Genomic DNA, 25,329 nt, shown 5'->3' with positions numbered 1-25,329 from the left:
CCCAGGGAGCCCTGGGAAATTACTGGATAGCCTACTAGCCCCCTTCTCTCCATCTCTGCTCCTTCCTTCCCAGCTCGCTCTCTACCCTGCGCATTGCCTCCCTGCTTTCTCTTCGGAATGTCCAAGGCACTGTGGGAGGGGGAGTGGAGGCTAACCCTCAGCAGCTGGACATGCCCTTCGACAAGGCAGCAGTGCCGACAGATGGGGCCATTCTGTTGGCCGGTGCCTGAGGACCCCCATCTCTACCACACATAGACAGCCCTGTATCCAGGCAGGTACCACCCACCCCCACCAGCGATCTCCTACTCCTGGGTGCCTGAAGCCAAGCAGGGAGCCGCACCCTCCCCACTCCCCAGCTCTGCCTCCCGGTCCCAGAGAACCGCCCCCCAACTGCCCAGCCCGGAAACAATCACCCTTTGAGAAAGGCTGCCAAGCTGGGCGCCAGGAACAGCCAGGATGGAGGCGGGGTGGGATGGGGGTGCAGGCAACGGGCCGGGAGAGCTTTAACTCTAGAGAGCCGAGGCCCGGTGTGCTCGCCAACCCCCCCCCCCCCGCCCCCGCAGCCCCTGCTGTAGCGCCTCAAACCTGAGCCGCCTAGTCTGGGGAGGGGTTGTGTGTAGGGGGCGGGGGGGGCGATACCAATCACGGGGGGGGTCGCCACCTCCTCCTCGCGCCCCCCGCCTCGGCTGGCGAGGTTGGTACCGCCCATTAGCGGCGCGGGTCCCGCCGGCAGCTAGCTCGCGCTCGGGGGCGGGAGCGGGGAGAGTGGGGGCGGGGAGAGAGGGGTGGGGGCGGGGCGGCAGGCGCTGTCAGAGCCGCGGCTGCACCGGAGCATCGGCTGCCGCCGAGGGGACTCCGCGCCCTCCGGGTCGGCTCGGCTCCGGCCGCCCCGCGCCTCCCCCCTCGCCGCCCCCCGAGCCTGCCCCCCTTGCTTCCCCCACCCCGTCCCCTGTGCCTCCCCCGCCCCTACTCCCCCACCCCCTGTCTCCCAGCCTGCGCCCTCCCAGCGCTCCCAGGCTCCGGTTGCAGCCTCTCTGAGCCCAGGAGCCGGGCCGGGGCGGCGGGCGGGCGGGCGCGCGGACCCCGCGGCTATGAAGTGGCCCCCAGGGGCCCGGAGCCCGAAAGCCCCCGGGGAGGGAGGTGCGCGCGGCCCAGGGCAGCAGCCGAGGGGCTCCGGGGCCGGCGCATAGGGGCCGCCGCCCACCATGGACCGCGCCGGGGTCGATCTGGACTCGCCACCGCAGGTCAGTGCCCCCGCGCCCCCCGCGCGCTGCCACAGCGCAAAGAGTCCCTTTATGCGTCCCCATCAGTACCCACGCCATGTCCTCCCGTGCACGCGCGCGCGCGCGCGTGTGTGTGTCTGTGTGTCTGTGTGTCTGTGTGTGTGTGTGTGCGCGCGCGCGCGCGCAGCGGGGGCAGCTGGAAAGGGGCCGGGAACCCGGCCGCGGCTGGGAGGCGCGGCGGCCGAGGGGCTGCGAAACAAAACCCCGGTGGTGCCTGCCCTCCTCCCGGCCGGCCTTAAGGGGAGAGAGAGCTGGTTCTCGGCAGCTTCCAACAACTGACCCAGGCTCTGAGCTCTTGCTCCGCTTTCCACCTCAGCAGGTGGTTCCTGTCTCGCGGAGGAGTCAGGGGTAGCACACCCGCCGCACCCTTGCTCCCCAGCAGCCATTCCCAGTCGCTCTATAGCCGCAGGTATTGGCAAGTTAACTCTCTTAGGGGAACCCAGCCTCTGCCACTCTACTGGGGAGTCTGAGGGGCTAGAAGGTGGTAAGGGTGGCAAAGGGCTCTTGGGCCCATCAGTGTAGCCAGGAAGGAGGCATGACCAAGTTCACCACCCACCCCGATGCACCTGACATCCTGATTCTTCTGAAGTCAGAGCGTAAAACTTTAGAAAAGGAAGCTGATAGGTGAGGCAGGATAGAAGAAAGGAGAAAGCCATAGGATCTCACAGTGCCAGAGAAAGGAGGTGACAGCCTGGTACCAGGCAGCTTAGGTCAAGAGACACCCCTTCCCCCACACACATATGAATACATAAACAATCTTGACTAGCCTCCCCTTCCCACCCAGCCAGGCCTACCATCAGCCATGAACTATTCTGATGAATTCTTGTAGAAGCTGGAGCTAAAGGATTCCAGGGATTTCCAATTCACAGGACTCTGAAGGGGACCTCTGCTGACAGTTGCTAGCCCTATGCTGGTGGGGCAGCTCTATCTGTATGAGTACCAATCTGGATAGAGAAAGCATTGGGATCCGTTTGGGTTCCGTGGCTTACACTGGAAAAGGATTGGGTGTGAATGTCCTAGTGTGTAATAGCACTGTGAAGTTATTATGTGTTTGTTTGGAAATGGGAAGCTCACAGCTTCTTAAGTTGGGGGTTGTGGGGGTGTGTGGCTTCACAGGACTGATGCTCTAGTGTTTTCTAAGATTTGTCTTCTGTGCCCCATGTCACCCTACCTCTGCCAATAGCCACCACAGAGATTGAGACATTTCCTCCCAGAACTTGATTAACTGGTGACCATTATTGGCCTTACTGGACCAAACAACAAGTTCCCCGTTCATATGGAATAAAGACCCTTCCCATGAGACCCTCAAAGAAGCTGTCCACTCTGCCAAGTCTGTGTCCGGCACACCCAAAGGTTCTGGAGTTGCCATTTCCTTCTGCCCCTTTTGGTGAGAACAAGAAAGCTTGCCAAGGTTAATGGAATAGGGAGGATTAATGAATTTGTGCCTCATTCAGCCCAGGAACCATGTGGTTTGCTGTGCCCTTTTCTCTACCTGATCCTAGATGCTTGGAAATCACTCTGTTTTCAGGCATGTTAGAAGTTCATATCTGCTGGATTGAATATATGCATATAGGTTTCTGGGTGAGCAGGCACTAACTGGTCCACCTGAAGCATGGGGCAGGTAAATCACTGAGGTGGGACAGCTCCAACGACAGGATTGGAGCCTGCAGCAGAGACCAGGGGCTCCAGAGGAGCATGGGGGAAGCGGGTAGCTCAGTTCCCTGTCTCTGGCATCTGGATAGACCTGGATTTACCCACAGTAGTTTGAGGGGTGAGGGGAACAAGTCGACTGTACTTCTTGTTGTGAAGCATAAGGTGAGGAGGTAGGACAGGAGCTTTGCAAGTGTGAGAAGTGCAGAAGGATGAGCTGATTGGGAGTCAGGCTCAAAGATAGGGGAGCTCGTGGGTTCAATTTGGCTAGGAAAGAGGAATGAGCAGGCCTAGAGATGCCCGAGAGCTCCTATCTGCTGACACTGGAAGAGAAGCTAGGCAGGGCTCAGGAAGAAAAGGAATCCGAGAGTCTGAGGCAGGCAGTGGAGCCAGCCTGAGACAACAGACAAAGACACAGAAGCGTGCTCACGGAACGATGGTGTGGGGGGCCCAAAGGCAGAGCTGTGGCTTGCCCAGTGGTGCTGTTGGGGCCAGTCCAGGGCCTCCCAAGCTCCACAGTACCAGCAGCCATCCACCAAGGCAGGGTGGAGGGGTCCTCAAAGGAGCCGTCGGACAGTCTCCTGAGGAAGGCCCTTTCCAGGCCTCCGATGAATGCGAGGGAAGGTTCAGAGGGATGCTTAAAGGCAGAAGAGGGCTGGCTGTTGGATCAGTGTCTTCAGGAAGACCTTCTTGCCCAGGCTCATCCCTCAGTGTTGAGGGCTTCCCCCGTCTCCTGGCCCCTGCCCCACTACCCCTCCTCAAACTGGGATGCATGGAGTGGGGAAGGGTGTGGACTCTGGAGAGACTGGCTCTGGGAAGAAAGAAAAGAAAAGCCTCTTTCATGATGCCCCAGGCCTCCAGACAAGACATTTGGAGACCCTGCAGAAGAGCATTGGGCTATGGAAGTAGTGCAGTGCAGGGCACAGGCTCTCAGCCAGGTCTGGCCCTCCATGACCAGTTTAGTGGACTTTGGGAAAAACTGAGCCCTCTAAGCCCTGGTTTCCTAAAAACCTAACCTGAGGAAGCCTCATCTCACCAGGCTGTTTTTAGGTGAAGTGCCAGATAAATGTTAATTTATGTACTTATTTTATATACCCTCCCCCACATTCTTCCAGGATCTGGATGGCTCTAGAATTTGGAGTAGCAATTCTCTGGCCAACCATGGAACCAATTACACTGGGATGGTTATAGTCTCTCCATCTCCCACGCCACTCCACCCCATCTGCTTTGCCACTCCTCCAGACTCTAGGCCTTCCCCAGGCCCACCTGGGATGTGCCTCTGTTGCAAGGACACTCTCATGTCTTCTTGGAACAACAGCAACTGCAGTGTTTTCATGTCTAATTAGTGGTCAGTGTAATTGTTCCAATTCATCAGCTAGTGATTTCATAAAACAATTTATGCAACTTAGAAGAACTCTAGCTCTGTGACCTCTTATTATCCATGCTGAAAAATGGCAAGGTGGACAGATGTCACTCAAAATTCCTTTCACTTCCATAGATGTTGACTGAGCACCTACTGTGTTCTAGGCCCTGGGCCAGTGCTAGGAACATAAGGCATCAAATAATCCAAAATCGGGAGTTTTTATTTAGCTTTTGGAAGGGTTATGTGGGTTGCTTTTTTTTTTTTTTTTTTTTTTTTTGCAGCTACAGCAAATTTACTTTTCTAATGAGGTTCAGCTCCAGCCAATATTAAAATGAGTCTGCGCTCCCTGTGCACACCAGCTGACAGCAGGGCAGGCAGCCTCCCGGCCAAGTGCCTGGCAGGGATTAGGGCTTTGCCACCAATAAGCCCAAAAGTGGAGAGTTTCAGTCTGGATCACCAAGAGTTGACTGGATTTAGGGATAAACCTTGCCCACAGGGCTACCAATCTCACAAAGTATTAGAGGCACGGGCAGGGCTTCTTCTTGTATGTGTGAACTGTGAGCTGTTCTTATCTCTTTATGATGGGAAGAAGGCTGGAAGGAGCAGAGATAAGACAGCATGGCCTAGATTATTTGGAGTGGAAATATAGGACCAGACCTGAGGTTGGGAGCCTGGTTCGGCCAGTCCTCCCTGACTGGCTAGGTATGGCTGAGCTCATCCTTTCTCCCTCCTTCTTCTTCTCTCCATCTTGCTTTTTTCCTTATGAGGCGGTTAGGCAATTGGGCCTCTGAGGCCATGAGTCTCTTTAGGCTCAACACCCTGGGCTATTCATCTGACCATCATTCAAAAACCTCTATAGCCCAACACTAGATGTGGGGTGAGCTGCTTTCCCTCCCATAGTGGGCAGTCTTCCATTCACACCAGCCATATTTTGAGAGCCAGTGGCCACCATATTGGACAGCACAGATACGGAACATTCCGAGCATCACAGGAAGTTCTACTGAAAGTGCCATTCTAGACTCGACATGGATGGTTTAGCAAGGTGGCTAAGAGAATGGGCTCTGGAGCCTGACTGGCTAAATTCAAATGCGGCTTTGCTACTTAATAACCGTGTAGCCTTGAGACATTCATTACTTATCCTCTTGGTGCCTCAGATTTCTCATCTCTAAAATGGGGATAATCCCAGGGTGTTTATGAGAAGAGAATGAGTCATTACGGTTAATCATGATAATCACTCAGAGAATGCAATAGTAAGCGCTTTGCCTAGCAATTTCTATTACTCATTTATTTAACAATTCACTTAACAAACACTTAATGAACAACACACTTTATGCCAGCGTGATGCCAGGTGCTGGAGCTGTCAGTCATCAGCCTGTGACCTTGCTCCCTGAACCTCAGTTTCCTCACCTGTGATGGGAATGTGCCAGATAGTAACCCCTCACCACTGCCCCGATGAGATGCACTGAGATGAGTAATGTCTTCCTTTGCCCATGATACTTCTGGATAAGCAGGGCTAACATTTCTGGAAGTGGATACAACTTAAGTTCTCTTTTTATTGGAACCACTCTCACCAAAAAAAAAAAAAAGCATTTCCTAAGCCTCCATAAGTTCGAAATAAAGGGAGCAAATGAGGTCCCAGCTGCCTCCAGCATCTTGTTGAGTGGGGAAAGAAACAACTGGCGGCAGGGGTGGGGCGTGGCTCTTGCCTGGGCTCACCCCCTCCCTGGTCTGGAGGGAAGGAAAGCTAGGAGGCCGCTGCCCTGGGCTCAACAGTGGGAAGAGGCCAGGAGGGAGCAAGGCCCTTGGCTGGACAGAATGTAAAAATCGGCTGGCTGACCCAGTAACTCGTCACAGCTGTGTCAGCAGCTCACTGTGTGACAGAATCTTGTAGAACCTCATCTTCCTCATCTAAAATATGAGGAGTGTAAATCATGTGAACATTGCCCCACCTGAATTAAACCACTTACCTTGGTAAAGGAAATTTGTCTGAGAAGCAAGAATTTGCCATGTGTAGCCACAAACTATTGGATGAACACTGAAGACTATCTGGGCTATAAGGTGTTTTGTTTTTTTTTTTTAAGATTTTATTTATTTATTTGAGAGAGAGAGAGACAGTGAGAGAGAGCATGAGCGAGGAGAAGGTCAGAGAGAGAAGCAGACTCCCCGTGGAGCTGGGAGCCCGATGCGGGACTCGATCCTAGCACTCCGGGATCATGACCTGAGCCAAAGGCAGTCGTCCAACCAACTGAGCCACCCAGGCGTCCCAGGGCTATAAGGTTTTGCACAGAATTTGGATTCTGTGACTCTGGGTTGATTCCTTCTTTTTATAGGTAAGAAAACCAATGCCCAGAGAGGTTCCAGGCCTATCTCAGGTCACACAGCACTGTTGTGCCTTTTCCTAGACTGTGACCTCAGTCTCCCAACCCCCTACTTCTCCCTCTCTGTTAGGCTGCCTGTCCTTTTGGCAGAACAGAGATGCACAACAGGGAAGCAGGAGTTGCCTCACCCAGGGCATGGGGTAAGAGGCTGACACTTGAACCCCAGGGCTCCTTTCATCCAGTCTGGGACAAGTCTTCTCTCCCCTCCTCTGACAACTGGCCCAAGAAGACGAACCTAAACTATCTCTGACAGGACCCCAGGGAAGGTCAGATCCTTCCAGCCACAGGCAATGTGTTAAAAATACGTAGAAAACTTTAATTAAATCAGTGAATCATTAACCTGCTACTGTATGTCCATGTACACTCTGACCAAAGGAATAAGTTCAGCCTGGAAATCATCAGTCTGAGAGAGCCATCAGGGGCCCTCCATGGCTTGACACTGAGGTTCTGGGGCCACCTGGCTCCAGCTCAACCCAGACCCGAAGCTTCTGGGTCCCTATTGGCTGATTGGGGATGTCCTATGGGATGTGTTCTGAAGCCTAAGGATATCCAGGCATCTTTCTCAGCCCACCTCCCCATCACCAGCATCCTGATGCCCTTAGAGATAGATAAGTGCTGACTTCTGAAGATGTTAGCACCCTGTCCCCTGGAAGGTGTAGTTAATAAGATAATACAACCAGGGTGAGCAGACCACATGAGGCTTTTCAAGGAGATGCCGCTTCTCTGTGGCCATCCTGGGGACCTATTTATTTCTCCCACTCACTACTTCATGCTCTCTTCTCCTCTACCCGCTTCATGCACAGAACACAGACCAGGAAGGACCACCCTAGGTTCCAAAGCAATGGCCGGCCAGCACTCCCCCCAGGGCTGCAGAATCCTTGTTCCAGGGCAGCAGCTTTCTCCCACCCCAGCCTGCTTAGGTGAATGTAAAGCCTCTGGGCACGTTATTTTCTTTTTCCATCAGAGCTTTTGAATTTAAGCTGAAGTGTTACTAGCCTAACTCATCACTTGTTGATACCAACTTCTTCTCCCACTCATAAATCTCTCTCTCTCTCTCTGGAAACAAATGCCCCAGCTTCTCTCTCCCTCCCCAGGCCCCATGACTGGGCAACACAGCAGGCTGCTCTATGTGTGAGTGCGTGCATGTGTGCATGTGTGTCTGCATTCATGTGTGCACACACTCCTCCACCACACCTCGCTCGGTCGTAGCAGCACCTCTGGAACCTCTGTAGGGTTCTCTGTGCATGTTTCCTCACGGCAGCACTCCCCCGTGACAGCCACCAGGCAGGGGCACCCAGCAGCCCCACTTGGAACTAAAACACAGGGGCCCACTCCAGCCCTGCTGCCAGGAAAGCCCTCTGACCCATCATCCCCTCTCCCTGCCTAGATGCAGGCCCTAAGGGATGTGTCATTGTTGGCAGATCTAACCAGACCTCCTGGACAACCAGTTCTTTTTGGTGTGAGCAGTAAAACAAGAAACACACATAACATGAAAATTACCAGCTGAGCCATTTCTCCGTGTTCGGCAGTATTAAGTACATTCATATTGTCATGCAGCCGTCTATCTCCATAACTTTTTCATCTTGCAAATTGGAAAGTATATTCCTTAAACTGCAGTTCTCCACTTCTCCTTCCCTCGGCCCCAGGTAAGCACTGTTCTACCTTCTGTTTCTGAGTTGACTCCTTCCAATAACTCAGGTAAATGGCGCCGTACAATATCTGTTCTTCTGTGATTGGCCTCTTTCATTTAGCGTAGTGTCCTCAAGGCTCATCCATATTGCAGTGTTGCTCAGGATCCCTTCCTTTCTCAGGCGGAGTACTACTCCATTGTACATGTACACTGCATTTTGTTTATCTGGTCAGACAGTTGACCAGTTCTTTGGTGCCAGGCCATGGAGCAAGAAGTGCTTGATAATGGTGGTTCTCCCCACTTGACCTTCCCATTCACGGGGTGTCTCAGTATAAGGGCCCAGCAGAGACCTCTGTGCTCTGAGTTAACCTACATGACAAGCATCATAGGAACACAGAGAGGAGAGAGACCCATTTTATTTGAAGAGAAGGGTGTATTTTTTGGACCTCTGGTTGCTCCCTTCACTGCCCAGTGCTGACAGAGCCTCCTCAGTGCCCAGCCCCTGTGAGGCATTCCCCAGGAGAAATGTACCTGGCCCAGTCATGGAAGGTCAAGTGGGGAACTGTTCCTTGAGGAACAGTATGGAGAAAAATATTCCAGGCAGAGGTACCTGCCAGGGAGGTAAGGCCAACACCCTGTCCCAGACCCCTCCCTACCTGCCACCTTCTCAGGACCCTGAGAAAGAAATCTGTCCCATGCTCCCCAGAGCTCTTTCCTGGGGCAGGAGCCCTTGGTGATCCCAGAGAGCCCCTATGTATGTGGCAAGCCTGCCTTACCACCTGCGTTTGCACTGTGCAGGCTCCTTCTTGGTGATCTGTAGCCCCCCTGCTGCTGGCAGTATAACACACAGCCTGTAAAACACAAAGATAGTGTCAGCATAATCTACCGTCTGGGGGACTGAGATTTAGGGATCCTCCATTCATCACACTCATGCCAGCCTGCCCATGGTGGGGAGGGCACATGCTGCCCACTCTAGACTCACAGGCCTACTGAGGCTGGGCTCGCCACACTCCCCCCTCCACCTTCAATGCCTTCCCTTAACTAGTCTCCACCCAGGCAATAGGGTGAGCTAATGCCAGGAGGGATCGAAGGGATATGGCAGAAGTAACAGAGGAAATTGGGCAGCCTCCAAGGGGGGAGATGAAACTTTCCAGGAACCTGGCCTGCTTCCAGGGGAGAAAGGGCAGCAATGACAGGCCTCAGGGATCAATAGCACCAGCCCCTTGCTGATGGTCAGCTCTCAGCCCCAAGGCTGCTAGAGTCTCCAAGTCCTGACATCTCTGGAGACAGAAGAGAAGAAGGGGCATCTGACCTGAAATCCCCAGTCCTTCCCTGAGCGTGCGTCTCAGAGAGTTGGGCAGAAACCTGGGCTGACGTTGTGGTGGGGGCAAGACAGGGAAGTGTCCCAACACCAGGGCAGGCCCGGCTGTCTACTCCTGGCACAGCCTTTCAGTTCTGTGCTCGGCTTCTGAATCTGTAAAAAAGGAACAAAGGAAGCAGTGCCTTCCCAAGGGAGCTGTACTGAGAGACGACGCTGGGCAGCTGTATGTGAAAGAGCTTGGTAAACTACGAAGAGCCTGCGAGAGGGGTCAGCCCAGCCCGGAGGTCAGAACAGGGCCCGAGTGCTGGGTTTCCTAGGCATGGCCTCTCCCCAGGGCCAGTCTGCCTTCTCCGGGCCACAGCAGGCAGGCACCTCTCTTTATTATCCTGCTGTGTGCCCATGTGCCTGCTTTCTGTGGGGGCCATTCTCAGCACAGCCTCATCCTTAGAGGGAGGAATCTGCTAGAAACGCTGTCCCAGAGGCCGATTGCACTGACCGGAGAGGAAGGAACTGAGATGCTCCCTCTCTCTTCCCCTTCTCTTTTAGGCACTTGGATTTAGCTGAATCTTAAAAGAAGTTGTAATTACTATTTTACATTACATTATCTAACATTTTTAGTACTCATCGTTTGTAGGCCTCTCGCTGGATGTTTTCCATGGTTCCCTCACTTGATCCCAAAAATAGGTCAGTAAGAGTTACAGATAAGGAAATTGAGTCACAGGGATATCAGTGCAATTTTTGCTTTGTGTCAGGGCTGGACCCTATGAAGGGATCCAGAGGTAAGTAAGGCCTGGTGCCCCCAGAGGAACCCATGGCCCAGGAGCTGGAGACAAACATGAAAACCAACAAGCACAGAAGTTTCCAGAGCTGGACCTTGCTTTCATGGACATTGAGTGCTCAGGCCTGGGAAAGAGCATGGCCAGGAAAGGCTTCAAAGCAAGAAAGGCAGGCTGAGGGCATAGGGCTCAGGATGGCCTCACCTAGTCCGCACCCTCACCCAGAACTGCACAACATCAGCACCAAAGGAAACTGAGGCAGAGAACAGCCTGGACAGTATGAGGGCAGGAAGGACAGTACTGTGGGGACAGAATAACATTGGGTGCTCACGCCTTCTCCACAAGATGTCTGAATCCCACACTCACCCACAGTCCAGGAGGCTCTGTATGGCTATCCCAGCCCACCCTTGTCATGGACCCTCGTTCCTGGGCCGGACCCACCGGGCTACCTGGCCTGCTTCGTTCCAGTCCCCCAGGCCCTGGTCACGTGCCCTGCCCACCAATCTGCAAGGGTCTAGTGGGTGCCAATTCAGTCATTATGACCTGTTCCCTGCTTCATCCTATGGGCCCTCACTGGAGCCAGTGCTTGGCACCTACCTATCCCTGGGCCTCCTCTGTAGTCAAGTGCTGATGCTATGAGGGCTGTGTCCTCCCAGCAATCAGACCCCAGGAGGCTAGGATACTACAGTTTTTCTCGGTTCTGGACTATACCCTAACCTCAGCCTCAGCAGGTAGCAGGCTGCCCCCTACTGCTTAGGCAGCCTGGCAGAAAAGGAGGGTCATACAGCAGCCTGCATGGCCCTTGATACCACTGTTCCACTAGCAACTGTCGGTTTGCGTGTCCTCCCCCACTGGCCCCTGCTGTTCATCTTACATCAGAATCTGCTGAGCCCTCCACTCCTACTCCCCTCACTCCCTCTCAGCCAGGCAGGTGTTTGTGGTGTCTTGACCCCATGGATGTGTGCCACATTGAGGCAAGACCCCACCTTGTGTCCCAAACTGCCCCATACCTTTCACAGAGCAAGTGTTGCAGCAAGCTGAGCTGAAAGGCTGAAGAGGATTTTGCTATAAACGTGGGATTCAAGGCAGGACTACTGTATCCTCGTGTGGCCTTGACCTGTGCTAGGGTAACACACATTGCCAGTTCTGCTCCTATGTCTCCAAGGGGGTGAGGCGAGGCCAGGGCAGGCAGAGGATATGGGGAGGTGTTCCCAGCAGCAGTGAGAACCCCAGTGCTCCCAGAGCTCATAATGCGGAGGGTAGAAGAGCCGTTTTGGATTTGCTCACGGCACAAACCAAGTGTGTTGATCCTTTGCTGGGGTGAAGACGGATCTGGGGAGGAGGCAGAGGGGAGAAGGACTCAGTCTACACCCTGCATTCATTCCCATGACTGGGTGCCACACAGTGGGTGACAGTGGGCTCCAGTTAGGGGACCGTTACCCAGTGTGCCCAGGCCAGTCCCTGAACGTGCTTATTGTTGATGCACTGACTCATCATCACAGTCTGGAAGGCCCGGGTTTGGATAGTAAAATATATGACCCCACCTATTCTGATGGACAGGGCCAAGGGGCGGGACTGAAGCACAGATGCCCAGCATGGGCTCAAAGACCAGGAGGAGGAGCCCTAGTTTCCACCCAGCCCAGCACAGAGGTGGGAGAGTGCCCCCCAGCGGCAGCCTGGACCAGGAGAGAGAAGAGCAGAGAAGAGGGCCACTGCCACCCAGGGAGCAGGTCTCAGGCAGGGGTGAGGCTGGGCTGCTGTCAGACTGGACCCAGGATGCCCGGACATTCAACTCCCTTGTGCCTCAATTTCTTCATCTGCAAACCATCAATAAAGCTTTGGAATTACAAGGATTTATTGATTAAATGAGATGACCAATGTGAAATCATTTGGGAAGTTGCAAATCAGTACTGAGTTGTGTTCCCAGTAGTTTCTAGGGGAGGCTGCCCCTAACCACAGCCCCACAGAGAAAGGGAATTGGCCTGTCTATATCTGTGTTCTGGGATCTGAGGCCACTGGAGGCCAAGGGCACATGAGGTAATCCTTCAGTTGAGCAGAGACCCAATCATGGGATTCTCCAATGGGGCTCAGAAGCAATAACCAAACCCAGCCAAGGGTGTGCTTGCGTGTGCCCATGAACACACGTGCACTCATTCAGATGGGGTGCTGGCTGTGAGCGCCAAACTGTGTGCACCTGTGTGTGAAGTGAGCCGCTGCCCTGTGAAATCACTCTGAAGGGGGGCTCCAGAGTTTGCTGGCACAGCCTTGATGACTTATTCGAATGGGAGACTCAGCCTGGCTATTCTCCTTAGTGAAATGACAAATTTTCCACAGCCAGGAGGATGTGGAGCAGGAGGCCTCAATCACCTTCCCCAGTTGTGTAGTGTAGAGATGGTGCTGAGTAAGAGGCAAGAGGGCCCCAAACACCGAACTGTACTCAGACTTCCACATGGCAAGGACCTGTGTAGGACCCTCTCCTACCATATGGGATGATGGCAGAGGTTCTAGCAAGAGGGACAGCAGGGGTCAGAGGCCAAGGTGAAGAAGCATAGTTGCAGATGGAAGGAAATAGGGGGGATGCTGGTTTGTGAGGGCCAGGCCTGGCTTGCTCTCAGGACATCTTGACTCTAAATCAAGATCTCTGTCCCTGGGGCTGGCCCAGATGCTGGCCCTAGTTAGGAAAGAGCAGTTACCATCTAAATGAACCAAGCAGGTTTACCTGCTTCCAGAGCTTTCCCAAGTTTGCTGCAGGGAGAGGAGAAGGCTCTGGATGGTAGAGGTCAGAGACTGCTCTGGGTAGGAGATAGATAGGAAACAGAAGAGTTTCTGTTTCTGTTTCAGTTAGACTGGGCCACATGGTAAAGAGCTTTGAATGCCAAGCTAAATAAGTTGCAGTTAGCAGGAGAGACAAAAAGTTTTGAGTGTGAGCAAGTCAGTAAGGGGGGAGGGCCCAGGCAGTGAGCTGGAATCTGAAGAAAGATCACAGTAGGTGGCTAGGGGAGCAAAAATATGATCTGGACCTGCATCAGAGGGATGTGCCCCAAGGCCTAGGGGCAGACCAGGCCAAAGGTGTTAAGCCCCAGCTGACGCAAAGAGGGGGAGGGATCTAGGGCATTCCTGGGACTGGCTGAAGATGAATGACAGAAGGAAGGGATGGGGAGCTACTCTAGGAGGAAAGATGATACTCAAATCTTAGTCATGTTGTATTTGAGGTCACAGTGGAATATGCCAGACAATAAAAGAGACAACAGTTCCACACTGGATGGGGAACCTGAGGCTGGAGAAATCAAAGGTACTTCTCAATGGCCCCATACTGTAGAAGGCCAAGTCAGCCCTTGAGACAGGGAGATGTCCCTTCTGCCTAGCCCAGCCACCTGTCCTCACTGTCTCCTCCTTTGGGGGTGATACAGGGCTTTCAGAGCTTGTGGTTTCCACCCTGCCTTCCAGCAGCCAGAAGTTCAGCTGGAGGGAGTTGGAGGGAAGCAAGGCCAAGCAGAACCATCTTGGGCCCTTTCCAGGGCTACAAGGTTGGCAGTTGTAACTGCTTCTCTTATTGTCACCAACCCTGTGTCAGATAGTTTATATGGATTTTGCTTCATCACCCTAAAAACCCTAGTAAGGGAAATACTGTTTTTATTCCTGTTTTATAGTTGGAAAAACCAAGACCCAGAGAGGTCACTTTGTCTAAGTCACACAGCAGGGAGGAAGGACTCTAGTGTTGTGCCCAGGGCTCTCGGGCTCCAGGCGCAGGCTCCCCACTGCTTCAATATCCATCTGTGTGGCACTTTGCTGGGCAGAGGAGAGCAAAGGAAGATGGAAGGGAGGCAACAGAAGACTGTGACTGTGGTTAGACCCTGCTGTCACCCTCAGCAGCTATGGGGGCCAGACAGGAGCTGAAGGTCAGGTGGGGATCTGACCTCCTTGTTTTGATAGACAGACTCTAAGGTGTCCCCTGATTCTGACTCCTATTATTCTTGCCTTTGGATGAACTCCTCCCCTTTGGTGTGCATGACACCTGTGACCAGCCTCTCACAGTAGAACGTGGTAGCAGTGATGGGCTATCACTCCCATAAGTGTGTAGGACTCTGTCTTGTTAGTTCAGTGGCTCTAGATCCTCCCCTTGCTGGCTCAATGGAGTAGGTGGCTATATTGGAGAAACCTGTATGGCAAGAAACTTGGAGCAGTCTCTAGGAGCTGAGGGCAGCCTCTAGGAGCAGGAAGAGTGACACTCATTCCGATGCCTGAAAGGTAGAGGACTCTGCCAACAGCCTGAGCTTGGAAGTAGGTTCCTCCCAGGTGAGCCCTCCAGAGAATAATGCAGCCCAGCCAGTACAGTGCAGGCTTGGGGGCCCCTGGCTGTGCATGCCTGGGCTCCTGAGTCACAGAAACTGAAGAGAGTAGATGAGGGTCACTTTAAGCGGCTGAGTGTATGATAACTAGTTAGATAGCGGAAGAAAATGAAGGCACTCAGGAGCAGTGACCTTCCTTTCAAAAAGTTGGCATGGCTGCCGGAATGGGCCTGGGATGAATATGGAAAGAGAACAAGCAAGGAGGGCAAAGGAGGTGAGGGCGTTGGCACTTTGCAGGCCCAGAGCCCTCTCCTGGCCCCAAGGCCCCAGCCAAATGCCATGCCAGAAACTGGGCTGCACGGCACTTTGCAGGGACTGCTTCCCTGTCCCATAAACTCCAAAGCTAGGCATGACCCTCCCAGCTCTCCCCCAGCATGCAGGCAAGGGCCGAGCGGCCATGTGCTGCTGTTTGCCAGACTGGGACTCTCCACTGTCCTGCTGGTGACCAGGGCCTCCCTGCTGACCGTCTAGCCCACCCACCCTCCGCTTTCAGCCCTCACATCCTGCTGTAGGCTTGCTCTGAACGAGGGTGCCCCACGGACCTTGGGCCACTGCCCAACTCTCCACAACCCTCCATCAGGCCTGTGTCCTTCAACAGGCTGTCTCCCAGGCCACTGTGCCCTCCCTCCTGTCCCCACTCTTGAGGGAACAAGCTGGTCATCTGTGTGCTTGGGCCCCAGCCTCTGCAGGCCCCAACTGAGAGTAGCAACCGATGTCCCCACAAAATAAAGCATTTTTTTTTCTCTAAGGGCCTCCTGCCTGGAGGAGGCTCTGGGATGTGTGGACGCCTCCCTGCCTGAAGCCCACAAGCTACACAATTCAAGGAACTTCAGTGAAACCCGCTGGGGACCATCTCTTATTATGCAATGAACCAGAATGGACTTGGCCTTGCAAAGTACCACACGAAACCAAACCCCAATTTTTATTTCTTACTGAATTGTAATCCAAACTGAATCCAAAGGCTGTTTCAGAAAAACCAAAAGGAAAAACAAAGGAGTTACCTAAAAGAAACAAACCATAAGTTGCATTTTCTGACACTGCTGGGCTGGAAGAAAACCAAAGCGTAAGAGTATGCTTTATGCCAAGCCTGAAATGAACGAGCTCCTCTTTCTGCCCAAGCCCTTGGATTGGTTTTCCTAGCTAGAAAGGGACAAGATGGGGGAAGATCTGGAATCCATGCCATCCTTCCTTTCAGAAGTACCCAGGAGCCAAAGCCAGCAGTGGCTGGGCCCCGAGGCAGGACAAAGACCTCGCCAGAGCCTGGATCTTCCTCTCCTCAGTGAGGCACCATGAAGGCAGGATGAGGCGGCTCCTCCCTGGGCCCCTCGGCCTGACCACCAGGATGATAGACCAGTGGTGGGCCCCAGCAAGCTCAGGAAGCCATCCCTGGGGCAGAAGTGCCAGGTGGGGGAGGCAGGAGGAAAGCACCAGGTCTGTAGTGAGGCAAGCAGCATGGACCTGGGGGGGGCACGCTGATTCAGAGTCCAAAGGCCTGAGTGGGAGCTCTGCCAGCAGCCGACTCAGCCCTGGGCCAGTCACACAGCCCATCTAAGCCTCCGTTCCCTTGAAGATAAAATGGGGATACAGTTTTCCTGCCTTCCTCACAGGGCTGTTGTGAAGATCAAAGGAAGATGAATCCTGTTGGCCCAGCATTAGGCTGTTACAAGGAAGGCTTACAGTCCCAACCAGGTGTCCCACAGGACCTCACTTCACTTTTTCTGAGGTCATGGGGACAAGAGAGGAAGAAGAGGAGCAGGAAGCCTGCTCACTGCAGCTCCTTGGACACTCCCCCGACGAGTGTCCAATGCCTGTGTGCTGCCCCTTCCCCAGCAGGAGCTGGTGGCTGGAAGCCAGGGCCAGGTTGGGGGATGGAGAGTGGGGGTAGCCGGGACCGGGTGGTGGGGCAGAAGACTGGGGCTGGGTTAATGAAGTATGGATTGACTGGCCCAGGCGCTGATTAGCTCTGGCATGGGGCTTTTCCTGAGCAGTGGCAGCAGAATCAATACTAATCCCTTGATCCCATTAGGGGCTCCTGCAGGTCTCAGGGACAAAGTCTGTGCCTCTCTTTGAGAGGTGCGCTGTCTGGGGCTAAAGGGTAATGCTAGATTGAGCCTTGACCAGCATCCCTCCCACTATCTTCTTTTAAAATTTCCCCTCTCTCTGCCTCCTGTTGCCACATCCCTGCTCCCATGCTCAAAGACCTGGTGCCTTCCCTAGCCACTCTGGCTGCCCTAGCTCTCTCCACCCACCCACCCCCTCCTTCTGGGCCCAGACCAGTCAGGCTGGCTGTGCCTCTGCGTGGGGAGGCCTCATAATCTGCCTCATCAGCCCCAGTGTCTCAGGCTCCCAGATGACAGAGGACAGCTTTTTCCCCTCACACATGCAGCAGAAGCTCTCTTAACCAGCCTTTCCTCGACTGACTGTGCACGTAACTGATGTTCTCCACCCCATCTGTAAAGCACAGGAATGGCTGCCTGTGGAAGCATGATGCTGGACCTCGCCTCTGGCAGCCCACTCCCGCTTGTACCAGCTGAGCCGCATGCTTACGGAGAGGCCATAATGATTGCTCCCAGCCTGTTTACAATGGTCATGCTTGCTGTCACCATCATAGGATATTATAGGAACCAAATATTGCAAAGAAATAAATGTGTTGTCTCTATGAAAACTAAGTTGAATGCTCTCAAAAGACTCCATAAGATGACTCTAGGGGAAAAGTTCTCCAAATTAGGTGAAGATGTATGTCATAAAAAATGTCATAAAAAATCTTAGAGGGTACAGCACTTGAATTGCTCACCAGGTATCCTTCAGGTCCTGGACCACTTCAAAGTCATCAGCGCTGGAGGGTGCAGGCAGTGTGTGGTGGTGAGGAGGATGTCAGAAAGGCAACATGGAACTCAGCTCAGCTGTCTCCTGGCTCTAGGAAAGGCTAAGGCCCTGTGTCAAAACAAGCTAGCCAGTGCTGAGTGGTTTGGATTTGGGGAAAGTGACCACATACAGGGCAGTCCTGGGAAAACATCACCTATTGAGTTCTTGGCTCTTTAAAAGTTACTTTTAAAAGTTGAAACATGTATCATATGTGCGTATTTTGAAGGACTCTTCACTTTAATGGATTCCTTTGACTAGCCAATTACTATTCCCAGTCTTATTGGGTGACATGGTTTTAACATCCTACAGAGACAAGTGGCTTGGATTGTTTCTGAGCTTGTTTGTGACTAACCTCCATCAGACACACACTCACACATGCACAACCACACACACGCACACACATGCACACACATGCACTCTGCAACATGAGTACTCATCACACGTCACCCTGAGTGTTGTTAAGGGAGCCTCATAGACACCTGTGTAAAGTCCCTACCTCCCTCTCTCTGGGCTGTGAGATCCTGGAAAGAAGCCCCTACCTCCCTCTCGCATGCTGCTGCTTTGCTTTGCCCATAGAACCTGACGTAGTGCCTGCCTGCTACAGATGCTGAGTTAATATTTGTTGAATGTAATTAAATAACGCTCCTCTTCAGGGACTAGGGGCATTGATGTGGTTTTCGTTTGAACACCTGTAGGCTCAGGAGGAAGCCTTTCTATCCATTTGGAATCATTCAGCCTTGAAGCCAACCTGGCCTCCAGCTCTGCCTCCCCAGGCCCAGCATCTCCTGCTCAGCCTGACTGTCTCTGTCCCATTCTTGGGCACTTCCTTCAGGATCCCAGATGCCCCCTGGTTCTCATACACAGACCATGACACCCTTAACCCCAGAGACAAGTTCCTATAAATAGGTCTTCCCAGACAGGGACACTCTCCATATATATTAAATCATGACTAGGTTCCATACAAAGTTGTTAGTTTGGCTTCCTGCCTTGAATGTCCACCTGACCCCACTTTTCCCACATAAGGCATTTCTTCATTGTCACAGAGGCCTGAAGGTCTCAACCTCATGTTGAGGCTGGTCACAGATAGGGGTGACCAGTGTCAGATGGAGAGTCATGCAAGTGACTCTGCAAGGCCCCTGCAGCAAGGCCCCTGCAGTTTCCCATTAGCCACCCCTCACAGCCTCCACTCAACACTTCCTCAAGCAACCCATTCTTCCTGACCTTGCCTCCTCCCCTCTGCTGGCCTCTGGGTGTGGCCAAGCACCCGTTCCATCTTTGTGTTGATTCTTCTGCCCTAGCCAGTGAGGGCCCAAAGGAATTCTGAGGTCTGAGCCTGCAACCACGGGCAAGCTACTGCCCTCCCCTCAAGGCACAAACAGAAGAGCAGGAGGTGGCGAGGTGGTCATCCTTGCACTCCCATCTCCCACCCAAGCACAGGTCTGGGGTAGGAGTAGGTGCAACTCCCAGGACCCTCCCCTGCCCCAGGTCCCACTTTCCACAAACCTGCCCCCTGCTGGCCAGCCAAATTTCTCCAAAGCTGAGGGCTCTCTGTGCGGCTTAATAACTGCCTGGTAATTAGCTCCACGATTTTGCTACTATGCTTATAATAGCCTCCATTAAAGTTATGGGGTTTTCAAGCCATAATGGCTTCCAGAGTAATTAATGCACAACTGGGTTTATTGCTAAGTTTATTTTTAGAGCTTTTCTCCCTCATTCCCTCCTCCCTTTCCTTTCATAAATGTTTTGACCAAAAAGACTAGATGGGATCAAAATTATCTCCAGAGCCCCCTTACACCCTTGCCTACATCCTTCCCCCAGAACCCACCTCCTGCTCCCACCTCCAGGGAAGTGCTTGGACCCCACAGTGGAGGCAGCTTTCGCGAAGAAGGTTGGCTCTGAAGCAGCTCTAGGCCAGGGTCTTTGTGTAGACCTGTGCTCACCCTGCACCTGAGCCGGCTTTGAGGCTCTGGGACCTGGAACCTCTCTTCCTGTAGTCCCACTGACAGCATGGAGGCAAAGGATCAGCACTTAGGTCTGGCTCTACCATGACCTAATTACAGCCTTGGACAAGCACTGATCTCTGGCCTCAATGACTTCCTAATGAAATGGGGTTACAATGGTACCTGTGGCCAGAGGCGCCATGAGGATTGAGTGTGATGTGTTGTCATTTCTGAGCATCACCAAGTGCTACCTAACAGCTTGTTGTTTCTAACGACAGCCCAAGCAGACAAGCTTGGGGAGGGTGAGCAAGTGCCAGAGGTAGGAGGCTTAGGATAAAAGGCTGCCCAGAGGGGGAAAATGTAAAAGCAGGCAAGTGCAGGCACTGAGGAGGCTGAATGTGCATGCGGTAGATTGGCCCGAGCTTGCCTCTCTGGTGCTTTCTCCAACCTGGAATTAACCCTCCCCAAGATGAAGGACATTTGGAAAAGCTCCTTTTTGAATCACTAAGAATCCAAAGGAACTCTCCCAACCAGGCCTCCTAGGAGCTCCCCTGTCCTCCGTCAAATGTGGCCTGAGATCACACAGCCAAACCGAGGCCTTGACTCAGCTCTTTGTAGCCTTGTCTGTGGCTTTGGAGTCGGGGGCGCAGGCTGGGGGTGGCAAGAGGTCACTCCACTTCATCCTACTGAGCACACAAGAACCAGATAAGCCTCCTGGGGTAGGACATTGGACTCTGTCACCGGGGGGGGGGGGCCATGAAAGAGGAGTTTTAGAATTATTCTCCCTGCTCTGTGTCCACATCGTTTGTCCCTGCCTGTAACATTTCATCCTGGGGGACCTTCCATTTCCCTGAGGAAGGTGGGGCAGCCTGTTTACCACCTGCCTACAAGGAGATGGTGGAGGCAGAGCAGGCCTCTCATAGGTAGGTGGCTGGCGGGGACGTGCTGGCTGAAACAGCCGTGCTCTTCATTGGAAGACATACTTCTTCCACAAGGTGACAAACCTATTTGGAAAGAGGACCAGACAAGGAGAGGAAAACACGCTGTTTCCCAAGCTGGGTGGGTGGGGATCGGTCAGAGGTTCTCCTTGACCTTGGCTCTTGACACTGCCAGAGCGGGAGAGCATGTGCTACTGGGGCTGGACGGGGCAGCTGCCATTTCCAAGGCATATCACTGCCCAGAGCTGGGCGCTAGAGGCGGTGGGCATGCCAGAACCAGCCAGGGGCTGCCTGGATCCTGCATCTTGCACAGGGCTCAGCACAGAAGGAGAAAGGAAGGCAGAGAATAGGGTGTGACAGTCTCCACGGTGGTCATGAGGGCTCTGTGCCTGCTGTCCTTGTCACACAAGACAAGGCACAGAGAAGGATGCTGCTGACAGACACTCACTCTGCAGAACTGAAGAGGCTTCCAGGCTCACCCTACTTACAGAAAGGGAATCTCTCCTGGAACCCCGTTGTTTGCATTGTGAGTGCTGTCCCCTCGGCATATGGCAGCCTCCACAGGGACCCTCTTCACCTTGCTTATATCCAAGCCATGTAAAATTCACAAAAATTCCCAATGTGATATTGACAAAGGAAAGGCACTTGCTGCATTTCCTTCTGGGGCCTATCCCCAAAAACATCTTTTGTTGGCCCTCACCCCAAAGTTGACCCCTTTATCTAGGCTATGAAAGAAACCATCTGGACACATGTGGACATCAGAGTAGCTAACAGGTCTTGAGTTGAGTTACTCACTCAAGGTACCAGACGCCATTCTGTGCCCTTTGTGGGTATGAACTGATTTAGTTCTCAAAACCTTGTGAAATAGGTAGTGGTCATTTCACAGATGAGAAAACAGAGAGGCGCAGAGAGCACCATAACTTGGTAAAGAGCATATGGCTTATTAGTGGCAGAGTTGGGATTTAAAACAAGGCACGTGTGTTTCAAGGTCATGCCCATAACTTCTGTGCCCTGCTGAATCATGTAACTGGGCACCACCATGTCCCCATGCCTGGCTGGGTACAGAAGCTCATTTCATTCAGGCAGGCAAGCTGGGGCCTCAGGGAGATGGCAATCCACGCTCTACTGGGAAAACCCTAATGCTGTGAGCCCCACAGCAAGGCCCCAGGTCTCTGGCCATCCTGTTCTGCTCTCTCTTGCAGGTGTCCACTTCACAGGGTTCCTGATCTTGCCCTTGGACAGCCACCCCTTCTCAGTCTCCAGTCTGGCCAGACTCCGCAAACCTGCTTCCGCAATGGGTGGGTTGTGAGTGCTGGTAAGACCTGCTAGCCAACATTCGGCTTCTCTGCTCTCCCTGTGCCTGGCCTGCCCGGCCCATTCCTATTCTTTTCTCCCCTGTGCTCACCACTGTCTGCTGCCGTCGCCCCTGGGGCCACCCTTCTCCTGACCTTGCCACTGCTCAGGTAACGAGGAGCTGTGGGCCCAGCCAGCCTTGGAGATGCCGAAAAGACGGGACATCCTTGCGATTGTCCTCATCGTACTGCCCTGGACACTGCTTGTCACCGTGTGGCACCAGAGCACCATCGCGCCTCTGCTCACCACGCATAAGGGTGAGCCCCCCAACCTCTGGCCCCAAGTCCCAGCCAGGCTTCTGTTGTAAGAACAACCAACAATGATGGAGCTCATGTTTTCATTTATTAGGCAGCTGGGAGGTCAATGACCTTACCTTTAGGGATGTCTTGGTCCCTTTGGGAATGTGAAGAATGTCCCCACACATATGTATGCCCAGAAACACACACACATGCACAGAGACATGTACAGAGACACACATATGCAGAGACACACATGCAGAGACCCCATGCACAACTCTGCATCCAGTCTCAGGATATGTAAGGATTGGTTGCTCTCAGCTGTGGGTAGCGAAGGATGGATGGACAGGATTTCTGGCCTGTGTTTTAAAACTCTTCATGGAGAGCATAATGTTTGGTTCTTTTTCCTGCTTAGGCAACCCTGACCTAGTCAATCCTACCTAGTGAAAATAGGCCTGGATAGAGAAAAAGTCCCATAAAGCACACATGAATGAACAGGTTGGAACAAGGTTCTCCTGGCTCTGAGTCCAGAGGTTTCCCCTCCACCAGGCTGCCTTTCCTTCTCACACTGGGCTCCCTATACCCTGGCCCCTTCCATGTGCCCCTCATCTGGCCTGCCCCCCTCATTCCTTGGTCTCTCATCTCACACTCTTCTACACTCCAGTGTACTCCATGCACACACAGACTCAATCCTCTAAGGCAGCAATTATCCTATTGAAATGTACATCATATTACAGAATAAAACAAAAAAGAACCCAGGCTCATCCCAAAGAGCAGTTGGATCCAGGGTAGGGCCTGCAGCTCTAACATGGAGCTCATAAGCCCGAGTGATTTGGATGCCATCAGTAGTCAAAAATCCTAGTCAGAAGCCAGGCTGCTCCACAGGTATGCAGTAGGTCCTGCTCAGCCCCAGCAGTTCCTGAAGCTTCCATGAGGAAAAGTTTCCAGGCTGAAGATCAAGGAATTCCCACTGCCCAATGCTGAGCACTTAGAGCCTCTTCTCACATTTATCCACCATCTGTCTTTGGTGCTCTTCATTTTGGAATTGTTATCCTACAACCACATCATTCCGGAAGGGTTAAAGCTACCATATGCAAAGTGACATAATATCATGCGGATTCCATTCTTGGCAGAGCTCTAGGGTCAGAGGTGTCCGAATGTTTTGCTAAACACTGATGCTGCTGCCTGGGGTTGTGGTGCTGGCATTCTGTCTCCTGAGTATACCAAGAGGGGCTGAACAAAAGCCTCTGAAATCATGTCAGGGTGGCTGGGAGGCCTTTGTGACTCAGACATTGCAGAAGGCCTGAAGACAGCACAAAGGGCTAAGATCACACTGTGGCCAGGTCAGAAGGCATGGAGAACCTTCCCAGGGCCCAGACCCACCTGTTTGGGAGGACTTAAATGGAAGAAAAATTGGGAAAATGGCTTTGAATCTTTCTTCCCAGGCCTCAGTTTCACTGACTGCAGAATAAATAAACCCTTATATATCTTGATCAGAATCCCCAGCACCCATCTCTCTTACCTCAACTTTGTTGTTTTCCCAGTTTGACCCCAAAACCCTTCCAAAAAGTCGACTTTGATCAACAGAGGCTGAGCCAGTCTCCTGACGTGCGCATTCACACCCTTGGGGGCATGGTGTCTCCTGCCCCAGTTGCAGGTTCCATCACTGTATGTCTTATTATACTGTTGGCCTGTGTGAACTCCCTAAGAGCCCAGAGCTGGTACCACCTCCCAGAGCCCAGCGGCACACCTCATACAAGCACCATTCACACCCCATCTGCTGACAGCAATGGGAAGGAGGAGAGATGACAGAATGGCTGACTCCCAGCATCCTCCCTGGGACCATACTTATACCCCATGGTGAGAATGCTTCTTTCATCCCTTCTCTGGCTGTGTGAAGCCTTGCAGACACAGGGCTGGCAACTGTCCTCCCTCTATACACGAGGAAAGAGAACATGCCTAGCAGTGTTCTGAGTCTTTTACATATATTGACTTAGTCCTAGAGTAACTCAGTAAAGTTGATGCTATTATTAGCTCCATACTACAGTTGCTAACATTGAGGCATCAGAAGCTGAGGAACCTGCCCAAGGGCAGTAGTTAGTGATAGAACTGGACAGGGTCTGAGCCCAGGCATTCAGATTCTGAGGTATGTCCTTTGACTTTTACCACCTCCTGCTGAGATGCTGTGAGAGCAGTGAGGGCCACACAGTTGTTCAAACAAAAAGACATAACTTGTAGAGGAGGGGCTCATTAAAAGCAAGAATACCAATGGCCCTGATTTCCCCTCTTGATAGAACTACTAGCATCAGTAATGAGGAAAATGTCCAGGATCTAGAAAAATGTTGTGTTAGAGCTGCCCCAGCCAGAACAGGTTGCCTTCAGGAAGGAATGGGTTCCCCATGGCTGTGAGTGTTTCACCAGAGGCCAGGGCCCTGCAAGGTTCCACACACTGTCCCTCGTGGTGTCTCGGGGAGTAACGCTTATACACGAGAAGGATGTTAGCACAGCTGGGGTCAGTGGTACAGCTAATCTCCCAGACGGTTGAATGAGTCCAGAATGTACAGATCGGGAGATTGACATGGAAGCAGCAGAAGAGCTAAACCAGGTTTCCACTCTGTCTTTTGGTGTAGGCCAAAATTTAAGAACATCTAAAAGTACAAACAACAAGTTCAGGATTCACAATTATCCTGACAACCATAGGCATAACCCTGGAAGGAAATGTGATACTTAAGGATGAAATTCTACACCAGGTTTCATAAGACTAGGAAGGGGGAGGCCCCACTTAAGTAGAAATTTGTGAAAAATCGAGCTGAGCCAAAGTCAGGCCACAGTGTGCTGTGGCTAGAAAAATCCTAAGGCTGGTCTGCGGCCCTATGGCAGCTACACTAGTGCAGGGGGCAAGTGCAGGCAACTCTGGCCAGATGGGGAGGGCAGGGCACTAGAGTGGGCAGCGTCAGGACACTGTCATATAAAACCCAACACATTTCAGAAGTGGGAAGGCAGTCTTGGAATTTGGCCAGCCACGCTCAAATAGCTACAGAGCTGTCAAATGTGAGGAGGAGGAAGAGGTTATTTTTGTGTCCTTTTGCGAGTCAGAACTAGGAAAATGCCCCAGAGAATTCCAAGGACGCAGCTTTCTCTCTTAGCTTAAAAGCTAGAGCCCCAGGCAGGTTTCGGATGACAATCCTGCAGGAGGGGAGGAGAAGTTTGTCTTAGCGGGGCGGGTGGCCTCCTGCTCAGTATCTGA

The 25,329-nt window shown here is 52.8% G+C and overlaps 1 protein-coding gene across 3 annotated transcripts in view; it reads left to right on the top strand.

Annotated features, from left to right (window-relative positions):
- The first annotated feature begins 796 nt into the window (after window positions 1–796).
- Window positions 797–25,329, top strand: part of B3GAT1 (beta-1,3-glucuronyltransferase 1) — a 30,376-nt gene continuing 5,843 nt past the window's right edge. The window contains exons 1-3 of one of the 3 annotated variants that reach the window (XM_047693382.1): window positions 797–1,244; window positions 21,696–21,791; window positions 21,957–22,103. In XM_047693382.1, coding sequence (XP_047549338.1) covers window positions 21,788–21,791; window positions 21,957–22,103 — 151 coding nt within the window. In that variant the 5' untranslated portion in view covers window positions 797–1,244; window positions 21,696–21,787. Of the gene's footprint in view, window positions 1,245–21,695; window positions 21,809–21,956; window positions 22,104–25,329 lie in introns of all 3 variants that reach the window. The other 2 variants (XM_047693384.1, XM_047693383.1) reach the window with 2 other exon arrangements.

This window comes from Lutra lutra, chromosome 10, assembly GCF_902655055.1.
Source record: "Lutra lutra chromosome 10, mLutLut1.2, whole genome shotgun sequence".
Taxonomy (NCBI): domain Eukaryota; kingdom Metazoa; phylum Chordata; class Mammalia; order Carnivora; family Mustelidae; genus Lutra; species Lutra lutra.
This window is presented reverse-complemented; position numbering and strand designations above follow the sequence as displayed.